Source organism: Aplysia californica, unplaced genomic scaffold (genome assembly GCF_000002075.1).
Source record: "Aplysia californica isolate F4 #8 unplaced genomic scaffold, AplCal3.0 scaffold00291, whole genome shotgun sequence".
NCBI lineage: Eukaryota > Metazoa > Mollusca > Gastropoda > Aplysiida > Aplysiidae > Aplysia > Aplysia californica.
This window is the reverse complement of record NW_004797561.1, coordinates 263,968-283,896: the sequence shown is the minus strand read 5'-3', so window position 1 is coordinate 283,896 and position 19,929 is coordinate 263,968. Positions and strand designations below refer to the sequence as shown.

The window sequence follows — 19,929 nt, the reverse complement described above, 5'->3', positions numbered from 1 at the left end:
ATATGTGTGTGTGTGTGTGTGTGTGTGTGTGTGTGTGTGTGTGTGTGTGTGTATGTGTGTGTGTGTGTGTGTGTGTGTGTGTGTGTGAGAGAGAGAGAGAGAGAGAGAGAGAGAGAGAGAGAGAGACAGAGAGAGACAGAGAGACAGAGAGACAGAGAGAGACAGAGAGAGACAGAGACAGACAGACAAAGAGAGAGAGAGACAGAGAAAGAGAGACAGAGAGAGGGGGAAAGTGTAGACAGACAGATAGACAGACAGATAGACAGACAGGCAGACAGTGAAAGAGAAATTTTTGCGCATAATATACGCTACACAGTTAACGTACAAAAAGCATAAAGAACATACTACATGTGCACACACAAGTGCGTATGGACATTTATACAGAAAATATTGAAATCTGAGAATGCCTGTCAGGACAAATTAATGTCAAGACAAACAAATGAACAAACCTGACAGCCGAGGTATCACGTTCCTTCATCAGATTGTGTCATGTTATTGAGGTAAAACCGCAGGGGATGCATGACATCATTTTATCTCACGTCACTTACGCTGATTACAACAGCAAAATTAATCAATTGAATTAAGTAATTTTGATGTTTGGGGTCCTTTACTCATTTTGGAAGTAATTTTAGATAGCAAACAATCATAAAATGACCGGCATAAGTGATGTAGCGGTAAGGCCCTTCGCTGTCCCACGCAAGAGAAGCGAGTTCGATTATCGAGTGGTGAGAAAATTTGTATCAAGTATTTCGGTCTCTCTGCTGGCGTGTTGTATCCTTCTCATAACGAGCTGGCCCTGGCAGGCAGGGTCGGAAGCCTGTCTCTTAAATGATCTAACTTGTGTCAATAGAGGCGTAAAACACCTGCATTAAAAGCATGAAACTCCGAGCTCTGAGGCGCCTGTATTAAATATAGATTTGAAAAAAAAATTTATCTATATGTGAAAAGAACCCTGAAAGGTTACAAACATTATGACCCAAACATGGCAACAATTTACAATGCGCAAACGGGTGTTTCAAACAAAATCACAACGGTGCACAATCGTGCAAACGGAAGATATAACACAACAGAAGGAAGGCAATTTTTAAAAAAATAGGAAGTGAAGTGTAGTTTACACTAATTCCTTTGTAGTATGAAGTACGGCTGTGTTCAGGCTAGTCGCCTATCTGCCTTTCATTGTATTCCATCGGAGTAAGATTTGAAAACAATATTTGATAAAGCAGAAAGGCACGAATTTGTAAATAAGGTCGCTTACATGGCTCATCAGTATTTTGGAGGGAGAAAAGAGGTTTAGGAAACAAGGTTAACAAAGAACAAAGAGAACGTGAGACTTTTTATATTACCTTGCAGATGTTTTGCTTGGACTCAGAATTTTAGAAACACGGATTGAGATTTTGAAAGCTTAACATGTCCTTATTAGACGCTCGTATCTATCCTCCGATCTTCACATCCAAGTTTCAGTACTGATCGTCTCTGATAGAAGTCCACAGGTGATGTGACGTGTTCATTCTCAATAACAGCATCATCAAAATCATCATCACATGTATTCTCCCTTCATTTGAAATACAATGCACATTCAATGATTCTACCAAAGTTTGTACACTCCAATACAAGCGTAAACTTACTTTTACACTTCTTTGATTCACAGAATTTTGCAAAGCATGATTTAAATGGTAATTTTTGGTGACCATATCTCGGGCAACTCTTACTGTAGACGAAAAATTAATGTGTCAAATAATGCAGAATCTATTTAGGTTTAAATCAGTATGCTGCATGAGTACCTATATAGTAGGCTTTAACACGATATATACTATTTTTTGTTTTCTTTTTAATTTTGTTGTTGTTGTTGTTGTTGTTGTTGTTGTTGCAATATTTCAGAGGCTTAGTGTCCAAAGCTCCGGGACTGCTGGTGTCGTGAGAGCAAAATGCTGGGACATCACCACGAAATCGTCGAGAGCCCGTCGAAGACAGTCTACACAGACTACACAGATTGGAACAACAAACACCCGTACCCTGTATGGTCCACAGACCTGGAGAAAACTCCCCCGAAATTACACACTGTGCATATCCCGGGAGTGCAGGCGTGGAGCGTTGAGGAAGTGAGTGCTTTTAACCCCCTTTTGCCCTCAACAAGGAGTACTCGTATTGATATGAATGTTTTTATGGTGACACTCTATAGTGTTGTTAAACAGGTAATGTACAAAAACATTTGAAGTCAGTTATATGATTTAACAATAACCGTTTCTCCCCATACTTCTAAAACAACAAACGAAACAAACCCAACAGTAAAACATGCACGGGCGGCTCGTCCATAGAGCATGGCCGTGCACTGCCGCCCAAAAAATTTATTGCGCACAACACCCACAAAGAGACAACAAAAGAACCTTTACCATTCACCATCCAATCAGTTTTCCGCACAAGTTCCTCGCCAGAGCCTATTCGTTCATTACAATAATAATATATACAACTGTACTACATCTACTATACCACCATATCAAGTTCTTGTGCTTCCCCCTTGTAAAAAATAGCATGTTCAGTGGTGTAATCTATCTCGGAAGATGCTCTACGGGCCGACCCAAACAACGATGATGCTTTAACCGAGTTTCTTAATTCATAAATATTAATAAGTTGGCACAATCACAATGTGTGCCAGCCGAATAAAGCCCAGAGAGGCAGTCTAGAAATAACCCAATTTCAGACCAGTTCACGATAACCTACACAATTCAATGCCCGTATTATGATAGCTTTGGAGCAATCCACCGGAGTGCTCACAGTGGTGTGCGATTGGTCCATTTTCTTGCCATTTATATATCTAGCCCCACCTCTGTAACCTTGAACTTGAGCGAGGTCAGCATGACGTAATTAGGTCACTGTGTTGGAAGTTGGAATGGCGTAGTGGTGAAAGTTTTATTACTCGAGAGTGTATTCCAATGCAGGATGCTTGAAGTTGATTACAAATAAAATCAGTTCACCAAACAAAGTAACAAGAAGAGAGTGAAATTATTAGGTCCTCACCAACCAAAAGATATCAAAATAATACTACCAACAAAAAGTGGAGTGGCTTACAGTCAGCGTTAGCAAATTATACTCATTGTAGGCCTACTGTTTTTCTTTTCTGCTTTTTAGAACTGAGGACCCCAAGTAGTCTAATACAGGTTTTACCGATCTTGTCCATGTGGAACAACGCATTAAAGTCACGAGTCATCAAGAGCGCACGTTAAACAATGCCGTTAAGTATCATACTTTTTGACGAAGCTAGTCGTTGGTTATTGCATTGCAACGTCTCACAATAACGAACTGGTGAGAAAGAACAGGCACGTTTTGTGAACGGTTATCAAGTTATTTTGTTCTGTGAAACTCACGAACTCGCCCTTCGCGGTCATGAAAAGGATGATTTGTAAGGGAACAGAGATATTAATTTTCGCTAACGCTATGCAGTCTATTCGACATTTTTTGCCCACTCTACAAAATGCATCGGCTTTCTCAGACACGTTTGTCACCGGAATATTCCATGGCCGTCTGAAACAAAGTGGAATTGACAGTCTCAACTAATTAGCACAGTCTTCATTTGGAAAGGAAAGATCCAGCTTTGTCTTGCAGAAATTCAGTCTGAGCAGCAGGACGATAATTCCATCCACGATGGTATCCTGAATGTATTAAAGAGCGAAACATTGCTCTTCTTTGTGCATTTTTTCAACAAAGTGTTCAAGCACGTTTCCGCTGTTTATGGATCCTCTAACACAGAAGTACAACGTCCATAGCAACCTAACAAGCTCTAGACACGTTTAGAGTAGCCGTCGATGAAATTAGAAACAGTATACGTGTTCTATCAACAAAACAGACCACAGAAAAACATGCTTCCAAGAGACACAGACATTACAACACCAACGAAATTGCTGCAAAGCAGGCCTGTGACATAATAGTTTCTCAAATTGTTGACTGTTTCTTGAAGCAAAATGAATTCAACGCACTATCAATCTTCGACTCCTCTAAATTCCATGACTACCAAAAGTCATTCCCTGCAGTTCTTTTGGGATCGTTTACAGAAATATTACTGTTTTGCATAAAATCAAGTTATAAACAGAATTATAAGTATAACATTGCAATTAAATATTTAAGTCTGCTCAAGGTCGTACAACCCAGGGCCTTTATTCAACTCTGAAGGACTGCAAACTCGACACAACATTTAGAGAAGAATGCAAAATCCTAGAAATCGCGCTGGCGTTTATGTTGATCCACAAGGTTGACAGCATGTCCAACTTCGTCAACAGAATAATGGACACTTTTGCTTTAGCAAAAGAACGAAAGGAAGACTTCTTCTTAAAACAGATATTCTCAAACAGGTAGGATGATGAAAACATCCATTTACCCTGCCCTTGACTATCTTCAACTTGCTTTAACCTAATTGTGCACGCCCACTTTTAAGACCCACGAGCCGCCCCTGAAAACATGGTACAAATATGCACTGGTAAGCATTCACATGCCATATGAAACAGCTGTAGTAAAGGAGTAAGTAAGTTTATTGCTTCAACACTTTTGTCTGACCCCGTTTAAAACAAGATAAAATAAAATCGCCCTGTATATCTTCTCTGATCTATGCATACTGGTCTAAAAGTTTGATGACCAACAGAATCTAAATGCCCATTCTTAAAGGTTATTGTAAAACTAAGGTTCTGACACGTTTTCTTTATTGTAAGCCTACAGGGGGTCCAAAAAACAAAAGGGGATTTACAGCATACACTTAAAACATTTAAAAGTTGACATATTTTCCTAAACACCACTCTCAAAGAATACTGAGAGTATAACGACCTACCACACAAATTACTCAAAACAGTAGAAGAACATAGAAATAAAGATGTACCAAACGTTTCAGAACATATTTAACTTTGGAAAGAGTTTAGCCGTGAACAGAAGCCTATAAAATGCATAAACCTTTGGTAAATCACAATAATATGTTGGTTCTTAGGACCAGGCATGCACAAAACTGAGATAATAACCAAAACTTGAAGTGTAACGATCGACCGTACAAGTGACTCAAAACAGTAGGAGGACAAAGAAATAAAGATGTAGCCAGCTTTTCAAAACACATTTAGGTTTGGGTAGAGTTTAGCCGGGGCAAAGAAGCCTGTGGTAAATTACAATAACGTGTTGGTTGTTATAAGTAGTCTCGGGCAAAAACTAATAGATTGTAACCAATACTGGGAGTGTAACGACCGACTGCACATGTGACTCAAAACAGTAGGATGGGAAAAATAAGAATGTTTCTAGCTTTTCGGAACACATTTTATTTTGGATAGAGTTTAGCCGTAGGCAGAAGCATATAAAATGCTTGCATCTATGGTAAAACACAATAATGGGTTGGCTGTCATAATTAGACACGCACAAAAACGAATATACTATAAGCATTACTGAGAGTGTAACGACCGACCACACATGTTACTCAAAACAGAAAGAGGAAAAACAAATAAAGATGTAACCAGCTTTTCTAAACTCTTTAGAATTGAATAGAGGTAAGCCAAGGACAAAGAAATAAAGATGTGACCAGCGTTTCAGAATACATTGGGTTTGCATAGAGTTCAACCGTGGACAGAAGCCTATAAAATGGTAACACCTATGGAAAAACACAATAATGTGTTGGTTGTTAGAACAAGGCAAGCAACAAAAAAAACAACTAATGAATTATAATTGATACTGAGAGTGTGACGACCAACCACACAAGTTTTCTCAAAACAGTAAGAGGACACAGAAAAAAAAATCACCTTTTAAGAACACATTCAAGTTTATATAGTGTTTTAGAACATGTAGTGAAACAAAATAATGTGTTGGTTGTTAGAACTAGTCAGGCACATAACAGATACGGAGAGTGTAACAACCTACTGCATAATTTACTAAAACAGTAGGAGGGGAAAGAAATAAAGATGCTTCCAGCTTTTCAGAGCAAATTTACTTCTGGATAGAGTTACGCCGGGGACAGAAGTATATGAAATGCTAGCACCAGTGCTAAAGCACAATAACATTTTGGTTGTTAGAACTAGGCATGCACAAAAACCAATAGATTATAACCGATACTGAGAGAGTAACAAGCAACGGCATCATTTACTCAACATGTTAGGAGGACAAAGAAATAAAGATGCAATCAGATTTTCAGAACATATTTAGATTTGGATAAGGTTTTTCCATGGACAGACGCCTATGAAATCCGAGCACACAGGCTAAAACACACAAATGTTTTCGCTCTTATAGCTTGACATGCAGTATAACTCATAGATTATAACCTATACTGAGTGTGTAACGACTGACCGCGCAAGTTACTCAAAACATTAGGTAGACAATGACCTAAGGGTGCTTCCATCTTTTAAGAACACATTTAGGTTTGGATAGAGTCTAGCCGTGGACGTAAGCCTATGAAACGGTAGCACCTACGGTAAAACACTATAATGTGTTGGTTATTAGAACTAGACATCCACAAAAAGTAATAGATTATAACCAATACTGAAAGTGTAACGACCAACCGCATATGTGACTCAAGACAGAAGAAGAGGAAAAAAACCCAGATGGTTTTAGCTTTTCGGAACACATTTACCTTTGGAGGATTTAGCCACTGACAAAAGCCTACAAATTAATGCTAGCACCTGTGGAAAAAAACCAACAATGTTATTGTTTCTACAACTAAGCATGCATAAACATTAATAGAATATAACCAATACTGAGGGTTTAACGACCGACCACAACATTTAATCTAAACATTACTTAGACTGTAAAGATCGACCTAAATAAATGTTATTAAAAAAAGAAGGACAAAGAAATAAAGATGTCTCCAGCTTTTCAGATCACATTTAGGTTTGGATACAGTTTACCTGTGGACAGAAGCCTATAAATGTTAGCACCTGTAGTAAAACACAATAATGTGTTGGTAATTAGATCTAGACATGCAGAAAAACTAAAAGATTATAACCGATATTGAGAATGTAACGACCGACCGTGCATGTTAATAAACAGTAAAAGGACAAAGAATTAAAGATTCTTCCATCTTTTCAAAACACATTTATATTAGCATACACTTTAGCCGGGCAAAGAAGCCTATAAAATGCTAGCACCTGTAGTAAAACACAGTAATGTGTAGGTAATTAGAGCTAGACTGGCAGAAAAATTAAAAGAATATAACCGATACTGACAGTGTAATGACTGACCACAGAAGTTACTCAAAACAGTAGGAGGACAAAGAAGTAAAGGTGCTTCTAGCTTTTCCGAACACATTTAGGTTTGGATATAGTTTAGCCGCGGGCAGGAGCCTACAAATTGCTAGCACTTGTGATAAAACAGGATAATGTGTTGGTTGTTAGAACCAAGCATGCACAGAAACAAGTAGATTAAAACCGATACTGAGAGTGTAACGAGTGACCGTACAAGTTACTCAAAACAATACGGGGACAAAGAAATTAAGATGCAACCAGCTTCCCAGAACACATTTAAGTTTGCATAGAGTTTAGCCGGGCAAAGAAGCTTATAAAATGCTAGTACCTATGATAAAACGTAATGATAAAAATGTTGGTTGTTACAACAAAGCATGCACATAAACTAATAGATTATAACCAATACTGAGAGTGTGACTAGCGAACACACAAGTTACTCAAAACAGTAGGAGTACAAAACAATAGATGCATTAGCTTGGTAGGGGACATTTAAGTTTTAATAAAGATTAGACGGGCAAAGAAGCCTGTAAAATGTTGGCATCTGTGGAAAAACATAAGAATTTTCTGGTTAAAACTAGGCATGAACAAGAATCTAATATATTAAAACTAAATCTGTGCAATTTTACTAGCATCTCTGAACTGACTAGACTCTATCGAAGCTTAATTGTGAGCAGAGGAGCTGGAAACAGCCTTACGTACATTTTCAGTAACTTGGTACGTCGGTTGTTACATCCCTAGTGTCGGACATAATGTATTCATTTGTGTGAATATGCCGTGTTGTAACAATTAACAGACAACAGTGTTTCACACACAAAGAGCGAGCGAGCGAGCGAGCGAGAGAGAGAGAGAGAGAGAGAGAGAGAGAGAGAGAGAGAGAGAGAGAGAGAGAGAGAGAGAGAGAAGAGGGAGTGTGTTTAGAGAGAGAGAAAATTTGAGAGAGAGAAAAAGCAAAAAGGGGGGGGGGGTGACAGGTAGCCTAACGGGAGTTCTAAGTCTTTAAACAACATTTTAACTACGTAGTTGGCGTTTCCTATTAGTTAAACATTATGCCTGCTGTTCAGCTGAAACAAAAAACCAATCTAGCTAATTATAGTGTATCTCTCCTCTTGATGAGCTTGTCTGCTCAGATTTCCCATACTGTTAGGATGCATTTCATTTCATTCTTAAAAATCTGTAGGGAAATGCGCTTGAAACAACAAATAAGGCAAACAGCACAAACATTTCACCCCCACCCCCACCCCCCCATTTATTAGATTGTTAATAATCTGAAGCACATAATATCGTCAATGACTATGTTGTTAAAATACATGTACGAGTGTCTGAATATTAATGTGTTGGTGATAGCGTTAATCTATAGACACTATGTGTGCTCGGTTTTGTAGATGTATTTTGTGTTCAGATGAAGGTATTGTAAAGTGTCTAAAACTGGATCGTACGTGAGCGGGCGCTTTAATATTAATTAACGGTCTGTTATATCATTGTAATCATTATCAGTAGTAGTAGTTGATGTAGTAGTGGTAGCAGCAGCAACAGCAGCAGCAGCAGCAGCAGTGATATTAGTAGTAGTAGTAGTAGTAGTAGTAGTAGTAGTAGGAGTAGTAGTAGTAGTAGGAGGAGGAGGAGGAGTACATCTTTTTTTGTGCTTTTGTAGCATTTGTATCATTATTAATTTTATCAATCCATCATTTTGTTAATATTGCTTGTTTACTTATCTATTTATCATCATCATCTTCATCATCATCACCATCATCACCATCATCATCATCATCATCATCATCATCATCATCATCATCATCATCATCATCATTGTATACAGCAGATAGTAAACAGTTAAGACAAGGTGGTATTTTCAAAATATTTAATGACAAGTTCAACGTTTTGGCCTCAACGGGCTTAATAGGGAACATTCAGACTATAAATTATAAATGACTGTAGAAACCAAAGCGCGTACATCCATGTCACAACGCTATAAAAAGGTGTGGTGAACATAAATCGGAAAGGCCAGAGAAAGAACAATAAGTGATATGGAGAGAGAGAGAGAGAGAGAGAGAGAGAGAGAGAGAGAGAGAGAGAGAGAGAGAGAGAGAGAGAGAGAGAGAGAGAGAGAGAGAGAGAGAGAGAGAGAGAGAGAACGAGGCGGGGGGGGGCATGTACGTGGAGGTAAGGAATATAACGGAATGGTGGGGTGAGCACAAGTCGGAAAGGCCAGAGAAAGGAGACTACTAAGGCAAGAAGTGGTAGAGAGAATCAAAGCAGAATGTGGCACGGCGGAATGACCATGGCAATTGTGAAAACCAATCTACTTGCTTTGCTACAACCTCTGGTAAACGTGAGTGGGTTTTGTGTGTGTGTGTTGTAGGTGTGTAAAATGTGAGTAGGGATGGGGGTGGGGTGCGAAGGATAAGGGACGAGATTTAAATAGAGACAGAGAAAGGAAGTGAGAGGGAACGAGAGAAAGAGAGAGTAAACGAGAGAAAGAGACAGAGAGAGAGAGAGAGAGAGAGAGAGAGAGAGAGAGAGAGAGAGAGAGAGAGGGAGAGGCGGGGGGAGCATGTACGTGGACGTAAGGAATATAACGGAATGGTGCAGTGAACACAAACGGAAATGCCAGAGAAAGGGGAACACTAAGACAAGAAGTGGTGAGAGAGAGAGAGAGAGAGAGGGGGGGAGGGAGGAAAGGGAGGGAGGGAGGGCGGTTGGCGGGTGCTCTGATGTGATTTGCTCCTTCTTTCCTATCAAACATGTTTCGTCCTTATCTCTCCTTCTATTTTTGTGTGTTTATTACTCTCTTGTAACACTTCTCTTCTTATCTTCGGCATGTGTATGAACTTTTTGTGTTGCAAGTGCCGTAAAACGTTTACTAAAACTAAAATTAATGCCCTCATGAACGAGTTGTCATTGATTGTATTATCATTTGCCAAGGTAGCCAGACTTTTTTTAATACTGTGCGTTCTCGATCTCGTCTTCGGTCTTCTTTCCTTTCGATTTTTCCTGGCATATATGTTACCTCTGATACCAAGCGACCCCCACCTCCTTCTCTCACAAATATCTCTAAGCAAGAAAAGTTAACAATCTTTAAGATTATACCAATAACTCCATGATAATATAATTGATATGGAAAATGGGACAGGCGCCTGAATCCTCCTCGTCGTGATACCTATAATTGAACTGGCCCAATGTACCCCACCAATAGTCTGAGTTTTGTCGCTTTTTATCATCAGAACAGATGGTGGAAAATGTTCAAGGCATATTTTCTTTAAAAAACAAACCAACACTGCAACTTCAGCCTCTCTAATAGTGACATTTCAGTAAACATGAACATCTGCGCATACGACAGACACTGACTTATTGTCGTCTAACATCTATTGGGTTTTTCTCCATCTCCTTCGATTTCTTTATACTCTTCCTACCGTATTTGGTTGAACTTCAGAGCCATGGATGTACATGATTATATGGAAATTTCATCTTTGGCTCACAGGTTGACATGCAACGGTCCGCCACTGCTTACAGTCCCTAGCTGCCCATATTTCCTCTTTCAATTTAGGCCAGTCCATGCATTAAGGTTATCTGTTACTTTGTTCTTTGTCCACCCTTAGCCCTTTTGCCCCATATCTTACTCTCGAGTATTTGTTCAAACTAGTCTGACAGGTTTTTTTATTACTAACGTATTGTATTTTCCATAGACACGTTTTTTCATTCAGATAATGTTCAGAATTATACCCCTGGCCCACAAACGCTTCCCAGTAATAACTAGGAAGGTTTTCATCTAACTCGTGTTGAATACGAATGAACAGCAATGAAATTGTCTATAATTTCCTGTCTGGAGTACCCCGGAGCCTGCAGCTTAATTTGGACACAGACACTGATCCCATTGGTCAGGCCAGCTGAACCCCCTGCGACGCGAGAAGCGTTCCAATCGTGTTGCTACAAAATGGTCGTGGTTTCTGGGTCATACAGAGGGTGAAAAATAATTCAATTGAGTTGATAACGTCTGTATGTGTGTGTGGAGGGGGGAGTGGGTAGGCGTGTGTGTGTGTGTGTGTTGTGGGGAAGGGGGTAGTTCGACATTCTGTCCCTTTGTCTCTTTCTGCTAGCTGGTGTAATTGGTGGAGCGCTCCGTTACCTCAGCTGGTATCATGCTGGACTACGAAGTGGATGGCCGCAGTTCGAAGCCTAGAATGGGCGTCCTTGTACCCGGCTCGTCTTGTGGAGTTTTGAAGATACTCAATCAGACCCTTTGGCTCTGCTCAATTGGAGACGGCGTTAAATTCTTCGGTCCCGCCTCCTAAATAAGCTAATAATGTTAATGGGTGCTTTAAGTAACTTGGGGGGTCGGTGGTTACACTTTTAGTATAAGTTAAAATCTTTTAGTTTTTGTGCCTGGCTAAATGTAGAAACCAGCACATCATTTTGTATTAACAAAGATGCTAACATTTTCTAGTTTTATCCACAATCGCTAAACTCTATCCAAATCTAAATACGTTTTTTTTTTAAATCTAAAAGTATCTTTATGACCTGGTCCTCCTACTGTTTTGTGTAACTTAGACGGTCGGTCGTTACACTTTTAGTATTGGTTATAATCTTTTATTTTTTTGTGCCAGGTTAAATGTAGGAATCAGCCTTTTTTTTAAATAGCTTCTAGCATTTTCCAGGTTTTCCCACATGGATAAACTATCCAAAGCTAAATAAGTTTATAAAAATCTAGAAGTATCTTTATCACTTTGTCCTCCTACTGTTTTAAGTAACTTGGTGAATTGGAAGTTAAACTTGTATTTGTTATAATCTTTTAGTTTTTGTGCGAGTCTAAATGCAAAAACCAACATGTTATTCTTTTTTTAACACAGGTTATAGCATTTTATAAGTTTATATAAGGCTAAACTCTGTCCCAGCTAAAGTGTGTTATTAAAAGCTAGAAGTGTCTTTATTACCTTGTCCTATTTTTTTAAGTAACTTGCGCGGTCGGTCTTTACACTTTTAGTATTGGTTATAATCTTTTAGCTTGTGTGATTGCGTAAATGTAGAAACGAACTCATCATTTTGTATTAACAAAGATGCTAACATTTTGTAGGTTTATCCACGGGCAAAATTGTATCCAAATCTCTATCCAAACCTAAATTTGTGGTAAAAAGATACAAGTATCTTTATTAATTTGTCATCCTACCGTTTTGAGTAACTTGGACGGTCGGTCGTTTCACTTTTAGTATTGGTTCTAATTTTTAAAGTTTTTGTGCATGCCTAAATGTTGAACCAAATATGTTTTAAAAATTCTAGAAGCATCTTCATTACATTGTCGTCCTACTGTTTTGGGGTAATTTGAGTGGTCGGTCGTTACACTTTTAGTATTGGTTATAATTTTTTGTATTTGTAAATGACTATATGTAAGAACAAACATGTTATTCTATTATAACACAAGTAATAGTATTCTATATCTCTACACAAATAAACTCTATTCAAATCTACATGTTTTATTAATAGCTAAAAGTATCTTAATTACTTTGTCCTCCTACTTTTGAGTAACTTATGCGGTCGGTCGTTACAATTTTAGTATTGGTTATAATCTTTTATTTTCTGTGCCTGGCTAAATGTAGGAACGAACACACTATTTTGTTTTAACATAGGTGCTAGCATTCTCTACGTTTTTGAACACGGATAAACTATATCCAAATCTAAATATGATTTTTTATATCCAGAAATACCAGGGTGAATCAAATAGTAATGCAAGTTCGTTTATAACCTAAAGAAAAAAAAGAACACACTTGCAACTATCATACCTCAAATTGAAGGGGAGCATCTGAGGATCATATTTCTATTTCTCAACATAGTCTCCATTTCGTTCAATAGCCAGTGTGCACCTTTGACTTAGTCCACATATACTAGCTGCGCAAAACTGATCAGGTTGGTCGTAGGGGTACAGCAGTCTTAATTTCCCCATCGTTTCCATAGTGTTGACCTCTCAAATGGTTCTTTTCTAGAACCGAAAAGGTGGAAGTCTAAATGAGCCAAATCAGGAGAATAAGTTGGGTGTGGCAGTGTTTTCCACTTAAACGGGGTGATTGTCTCCCTTGTTGAGGTACTCGAATGCAGACGGGCATTGTTATGGTAAAAAAAAAAACCACTCTTTCCACGTTCAAATTTGGTCTGACTCATCAATTTCTCGTTTTCAGTCGTCCAATGTTTCAATGTAGGGTTAAGAATTGACAGTTGCTCCTCGTGGTAAAAAAAAAATCTGTGAGAAGCACGCTATGAACGTCCCAAAACACAATTGCCATGATTTTTCCAGCTGACTCCTCGTGACGATGCTTTTCTGACAAGCGTATGGGCACACTTCTTCCTCTTCTTCCGGTTTATTACTCAAACGTCTGACCCACCTGTATACAGTTACAAAATCTAGAGCGTGGTCCTTGTAAACATTTCGAAGTCTCTTTTGGATGCTATCGGTGGATTTTCCTTCTAAAACAAGATATTCAACCACTGCTCTTTACCTCCGAAAGAACTCCAAGAGAGTAGCCATTTTGATGTGACGTCATTTGGACCGAAATAAAAGAAACTTAGATTTTAACAATTTGAGTTCAAAAGTATATGAGAAAGTACTTATGAGCTGAATTTCATTAAATTTGATGTAAAATTGTGCAAAATAACGAACAACTTTCAGTACTTTTTGCCTCCCCCTCGTACCTTTATTACTTTGTCCTCCTACTGTTTCGGGTAACTTGGTCGGTCGGTTGTTACACTTTTCCTGTTGGTTATAATTTTTTAGTTTCTCTGCATTCGTAAAGGTAAGAACCAACAAGTTATTCCATTTTAACACAGGTGATAGCATTTTATAGGTTTCTTCACACTAATAAACTCTATCCCAGCCTTTGAAGTTTTATTAAAAGCTAAACGGGTCGGTATTACTTTGTCCTCCAACTTTTTGGAGTAGCTTTGGTGGTCGGTGGTTACAATTTTAGTAATGGTTATAATTTGTTTGTAGTTTTCTCTACACGGCTAATCTCTATTCAAACCTAAAAGTGTTTTTAAAAAATAAAGAGCATCTTTATGACTTTGTCCTCCTATTGCTTTGGGTAACTTGGTCTGTCTGTTGTTACACTTTTCGTGTTGGTTATAATCTTTCTATTTCTTTGCATTCGTAAATGTAAGAACCAACTAGTTATTCCATTTTAATACAGGTGATAGCATTTTATAGGTTTTTCTATACTGCTAAACTCTATCCAAATCTAAATTGTTTGTGAAAAGGTAAAAGTATATTTACTGTTTTGTTCTTCTCCTAATTTAAACCCAAAAACGTTTCTACTGTGATTGGTGTGCACTCCTTAGTCTTCTAAGCAGACTTACTATTTTCCAATTCTTATTGTATTGAAATGTGGAAATCTGGAAATTGTGTGTGAGCGCGTGTGTGTGTGGGGGGGGATAGACAGATAGATAGATAGATAGATAGATAGATAGATAGATAGATAGATAGATAGATAGATAGATAGATAGATAGATAGATAGATAGATAGATAGATAGATAGATAGATAGATAGATAGATAGATAGATATGTATGTATGTATGTGTGTATGTGTGTATGAGGAGAGAGAGAGGGGGGGAGAGAGAGAAATAAAGAGAGACAGAGAGAGAAGGAGAGAGAGATGGGGAGAGAGAGAGAGAGAGAGAGAGAGAGAGAGAGAGAGAGAGAGAGAGAGAGAGAGTTGCAGGTTGACTTTCGGGTAAATATACGAGTAAAAAAAGTAGATGGAGACTGTTATAAAGCAAGACTAACGAGCCATACATGAAAACCTGGCTTCATTAAACAAAAAATCGTAGGCTACTACTCATTCGAGTTTTAGATACCGACTGACGATGATACACCGGTGAACGAACACCAGACATAACCATTACTATCATCATCATCATTATTGAAGAAGAGCATTTTTTTAAAAAGATGATGTTTCAACGTTTCCAGTCTCAATTCTTGAAGATACAGCGAAAGTAGAAAATGTTATACATTATATAGCTGCAAAATGCGTTCACTTACAATGTTATGGCAACGGCAGGAATTATGAGTCTCGCTCTTCAAGAGTGACATATGGGTATTTCTATTTCTATTCTATTCTCTACAGAGTGGGTGGTTGGCTGGTGTTCTGGTGTGGTTTGCTCCTTCTTTCCTATCCTATCAAACATCAATCGTCGTTTTCGCCCCTCTTTTTTGTGTTTGTTACTCTCTTGCAACTCCTTTAACCTTTGGGACTTATTTGACGTAAGTGTGTTGCTGGTGCTGTAAAACTCTTATAAAAACAAAATATCGTGAGAATATCTCCACAGAGCCAGATGTGGGCGGCATCCCAAGGCCTGTGTTCTGCAAGTCATGCTCTCGGAACTCTGAGAGCCGACGGGAGACAACTGTTGAGAACTGACGCTCTCAAGCTGCAGGTTAGTAACCTCAGGGTTTCAAAGTTCTATCTAGCATATTTTTGGGGATGTTTCGAGTTACAAATACCATGAGGTCAGAAACCAAATGCTCTCTCTTCTCTATCAAAATCGTAAGATTGTTCGGAGTCGTTATCAGGTTATTCAGAGAATTACATTCGAAAAAGCTTAGTATGATGTGAACTTCAAAATCTTTTACGTCAAATTTATCAAAACTAGGCACTGAGAAGGTAGAACTTTGTACTTTTGAGGTAGCGAGTTGGCTATCAAGACAAGGGATTTTTCTACGTTCTACGTAGGTAAAATGGCCTCATACGTTAAAAAAAAAAACTTATCTGTGAAATGAAGTCAGTTACTGCCTGAGCTCTAACATGGGTCCGCAGAAGTAAAAGTTGTCAATCTCGCAGTGGCGCAACCAGAATAATAATATGATCTAGCAGCGTTGAGCTTACTTTGTCTTTAAGAGAACGCCTTGTGAGACTAAAAATATGCCTCTTTCACAGACTGAACACTCTCTCCTTAGTCAAGACATTGGGAGGCTTTGGCCACTTCTTAAAGACACATACAGGGCCTACCAGGATTTAAACACCTAGATCGCACGGTTGTTTTATTTTTAAAATGTATGTTTTTGTACATATAATTTTGGCCCACTGGCAAAACCTGACAGAAGTCTTTAAGAATTGTTTCTGTTTCCTATACACATGAATACATCTCCAACAGGACATGACCACTGAAATGTTGTGGTCAGAAGGTCTCAAAGGTCGTGGAAAAAAGAGGGGGGGGGATAGAATGAATATGAAATGTCGTCATGCTCCTTTATACAACAGTGGCAAAAACACTCCAACGAACGCAGTTTCATGCAAAACCCCAAGTTAAATATCAGATGCCACCCAGAATAATAGATTTTAAAAAATAAAAAAAGTTCCCCTAACCAGCAGTTAGTTGACCTCCAATTAGGGTCTATTAGGTGGTAAATAATATCGAGGCTCGCAAACTTCGCCCTCCTTACTAAAACGGTCTCATCTGTAGTCTTAAAAGTTTGCTCCGAATTAACTTGCGAACAAATTTCACTTTTCAGCGATTTGGAGTAAAAGAAGGCAAAGAGGCGTTATTGGCGGAAAACAAGATTCGAAACATAGCCTTTGCTGACAAGGACCAAGATAGAGCACACTCTTGGTCGTTCCCTGCTTCCATGCATCAGGCGTTGAGAAAAGGTACACCTTTTATTCTCCCCTCCCCACCCCCCCCCCCACCCCCTTCTCTGTCTCTGTATCTGTTTCTGTCTCTGTCTCATATATATATATATATATATATATATATATATATATATATATATATAGATATATATATATATATATATATATATATATATACACATATATATTGTATAATATGACTCTTCTTTCTCTCTCTGTCGCTCTATCTATCTATCTATCTATCTATCTATCTATCTATTTATCTATCTATCTATCTATCTATCTATCTATCAGAAACTGGGTAAAAACCCTAGGAATATCCGAAAAGAAAGACATTGTGGCACCTATGTTTCGTTCCCCTCAGGTGAGCTCCCGTGTCCTTCTGTCTGCCCCCTGTCGATGCTCGCCACCGATCCCTGGAGTGACAATAAAGTAAAGAGTCACTGGAGAGAGCAGAACTTGGAGCACTCAGTGTGGTTTGGTTATGGAGATGGCACTGGTGCTAATAAAAGATGTCTCTATTGGTAAATTCTGAGGAACAGCTGCTGCAGTCGCTCGATCCCTCCTCCGGAAGAAAATTGTGAAAATTCTTATATTATATGATTACATTCTTATAATCGAGAGTGATTACAAACAGAAAGAAAAGCAGTATGCTTCGAAACCTGAAAAGGTCGGGACTGCGAAGAGAAAACCCCTCCTGTAACTAACTATTCCTTAGATGAGGTAGATCGTGAAACTACGACGGGGAGCTGAAGTTGTGATAATGGTGATGAGGAGCAGGAGGACGAAGCGAGAGATAGTAATGAAGACAGCGCTTTTTCCAAGAGAAAGAATAAGAAATTTAAGAAGAAAACACAAGACAATAAGGGCAGCTGGCTCATGTACTGCGGTGTGATCCTTTTAAAGGGATGGCAAGGTAAATAAGCCTAATCCGAGGTCTCGTTGGACGATTTAAGTGTTTGCTTCAATCAAAGAAAGCGACTGACTTCAAACCGGTCATTGTTAAACCTAGTTTACCACAGTATATGACAATCTAGCTTGTGAAAGAGGAAAAAAATTTAGAACAAAGGTAATCACAATAAATTTGCAAGAGCCCCTAAAAGGAAAAATAGAAAGGAAAACGTAGCTTGCTGAAAAAGAAAGAGACAAAGAAAGAAGAAGGGGAAGAAAACATCCTGTTTTAATGTATGCAAAATGTAAACCTTAAAAACCGGAGCAGGCAAAAATGGTCTAAATCTCGGGAAAGTTGCAGAGTGAAGCATGAAAAATCGTGGAAACAGCGCAGTCGGGCTATGGAACGATTACTCAGTTGGTTTCGTGCCATCAAGTCACGGTCCAGAAAGAAATCGCCAACGAAGGGAGGTGGCAATCTTCACGGCAAAGATAAAGATGGCAGCAGTCGTGGCAACCCAGAGACAAAACAGGATTCGAAGCTGGAAAATAAAAGAAGTAAGAAAGAAACAGAAAACACATTGTCCGATAAACCTGTATAGTTATAAGGTAGAGATGGGTAAAGAAGGAGAAAAGGATAAAACTAGTAAATATAACGAAAAGAAGATACTCGGAGACAACGAAGCCATAGACAGGGCGGAAGCAAATTCGTGTACTCACGTTTATCAATTTGCCTGAGCCTTGCATAATCGTAGAAGGAAAAAAGAACCAAAGGCGTTTTCAGCGTAAGATGAAAAAACAAATTAAAAAAAGAAGGAGAAGAGACCATCCTGGTTTTTTTATGTGCAATATGTAAATGCCATTGCTGTGGCAGCTGCTGCGATCAAAAATTGTCTAAATCTCAGAAAAGTGGCAAGGTGAAACATAAAGAGATTGGTGGTACAGAAGAAAAGATTAAACTAAATGAAGAAATAGAAGATATGGGGAACGAAGAAAAGAATAAACTAGATGAAGAAACAGAAGAAAAATAGAAATAGAGAACAGTTATCAAGGTCAAGATGCAGGATGACAGTAAGAAAGAAGAAGAGCAACCACCAACTAGAACTCTACACCGGATAGGTTGGAGGAGAAAAACATAGCTGTTAAAACTAGAATCTAGTCCAAACGAATAAAAAGGAAAATGAAATCAGAAAGCTCTCCAAGATCTTGGGACAAAGACCACGTTCCAGCGTCGTGAATATAATGTGTAATAATGTTATAATACTATAACAATTATCCAGTCGTTCATGTCCATTGTAAGGTATTGTCTCTTGCCTGAAGAGATTTTAGACAGCAATAAATCTGAAAATATAGAATATTTATCTTTAGACTTTCGTTTTTTTTGCCTTCAGGGAGGATTAGACTAATCATTTTGTCACATAATGTGGACCTAATAAACTTCGCCTCAAAAAGTTGTTTGTTTTGTTAATGGCCATTGAATCAATTGAAAGCAATACCCGATCCCCCATGTCCTAGGGCAAATAATCCCATGTATTCAGAAATCAATCCACATCTCAGCTGAGAACCCTGGCCGTACTACTTAGTTGTCTCAAATATCAGACAGTTATGCGGAGTGTTGGACAACTTCATCGATCCTTGTCCTTCCTATTATTGGCTCCTGATCGCAGGGAAAAAAATATGGCTTTCTAGTCATTTCATAAGCTCCATGTTATCTAGAGAAATCGGGTGGCTGGTGAGCGCTCAGGCTAGGCTGCTCCGGCCATTGCTTTTTTTTTAAATAAGACGATGTATCCTTATCAATCAATTTCGAAATCAGTTTGCTACTGCGCTAGCTTACAGTCATAATTTTTTCGATCTGTGCGTGAAAAGGATGTCCATGGCGAAAGTTGGAAAAACGAAAGAAAAGCCCCTGAGTGCAGACTTTTGATGATATGAGATAAATTACGAGCAATAAATTGTCCACATTATGCCACTGTTCATTTTGGTTTCAACTTGTGGTTTACATAATGTATCATATTGGAGGGATGAAGAGTTTTCAAAACCATCCAAATACAGAAAAAGTATAGCTAAGATTTGTACCTCCCACACTATTGTCAATTATCTTGCCATTTAAACAGTAAAAAAACGTATATAGACATCAAATTTAAAAAGTTCCAATCAATGTAAAGCCGCATTTTCGATCTCACTCCGTCTCTCTGTCTCTTTCTCTCTTCCTCTCTCTTTCTCTCTCTCTCTCTCT

The 19,929-nt window shown here is 38.5% G+C and overlaps 1 protein-coding gene across 1 annotated transcript; it reads left to right on the top strand.

Annotated features, from left to right (window-relative positions):
• Nucleotides 1-1,083: 1,083 nt before the first annotated feature.
• Nucleotides 1,084-18,360, top strand: LOC101847967. Its single transcript, XM_005101617.2, has 5 exons — nt 1,084-1,490; nt 1,879-2,099; nt 15,499-15,606; nt 16,682-16,817; nt 17,164-18,360. The coding sequence occupies exons 2-5, from the start codon at nt 1,926-1,928 to the stop codon at nt 17,325-17,327; spliced, it is 582 nt and encodes a 193-aa protein (XP_005101674.1). The 5' UTR covers nt 1,084-1,490; nt 1,879-1,925; the 3' UTR covers nt 17,328-18,360.
• Nucleotides 18,361-19,929: the final 1,569 nt, after the last annotated feature.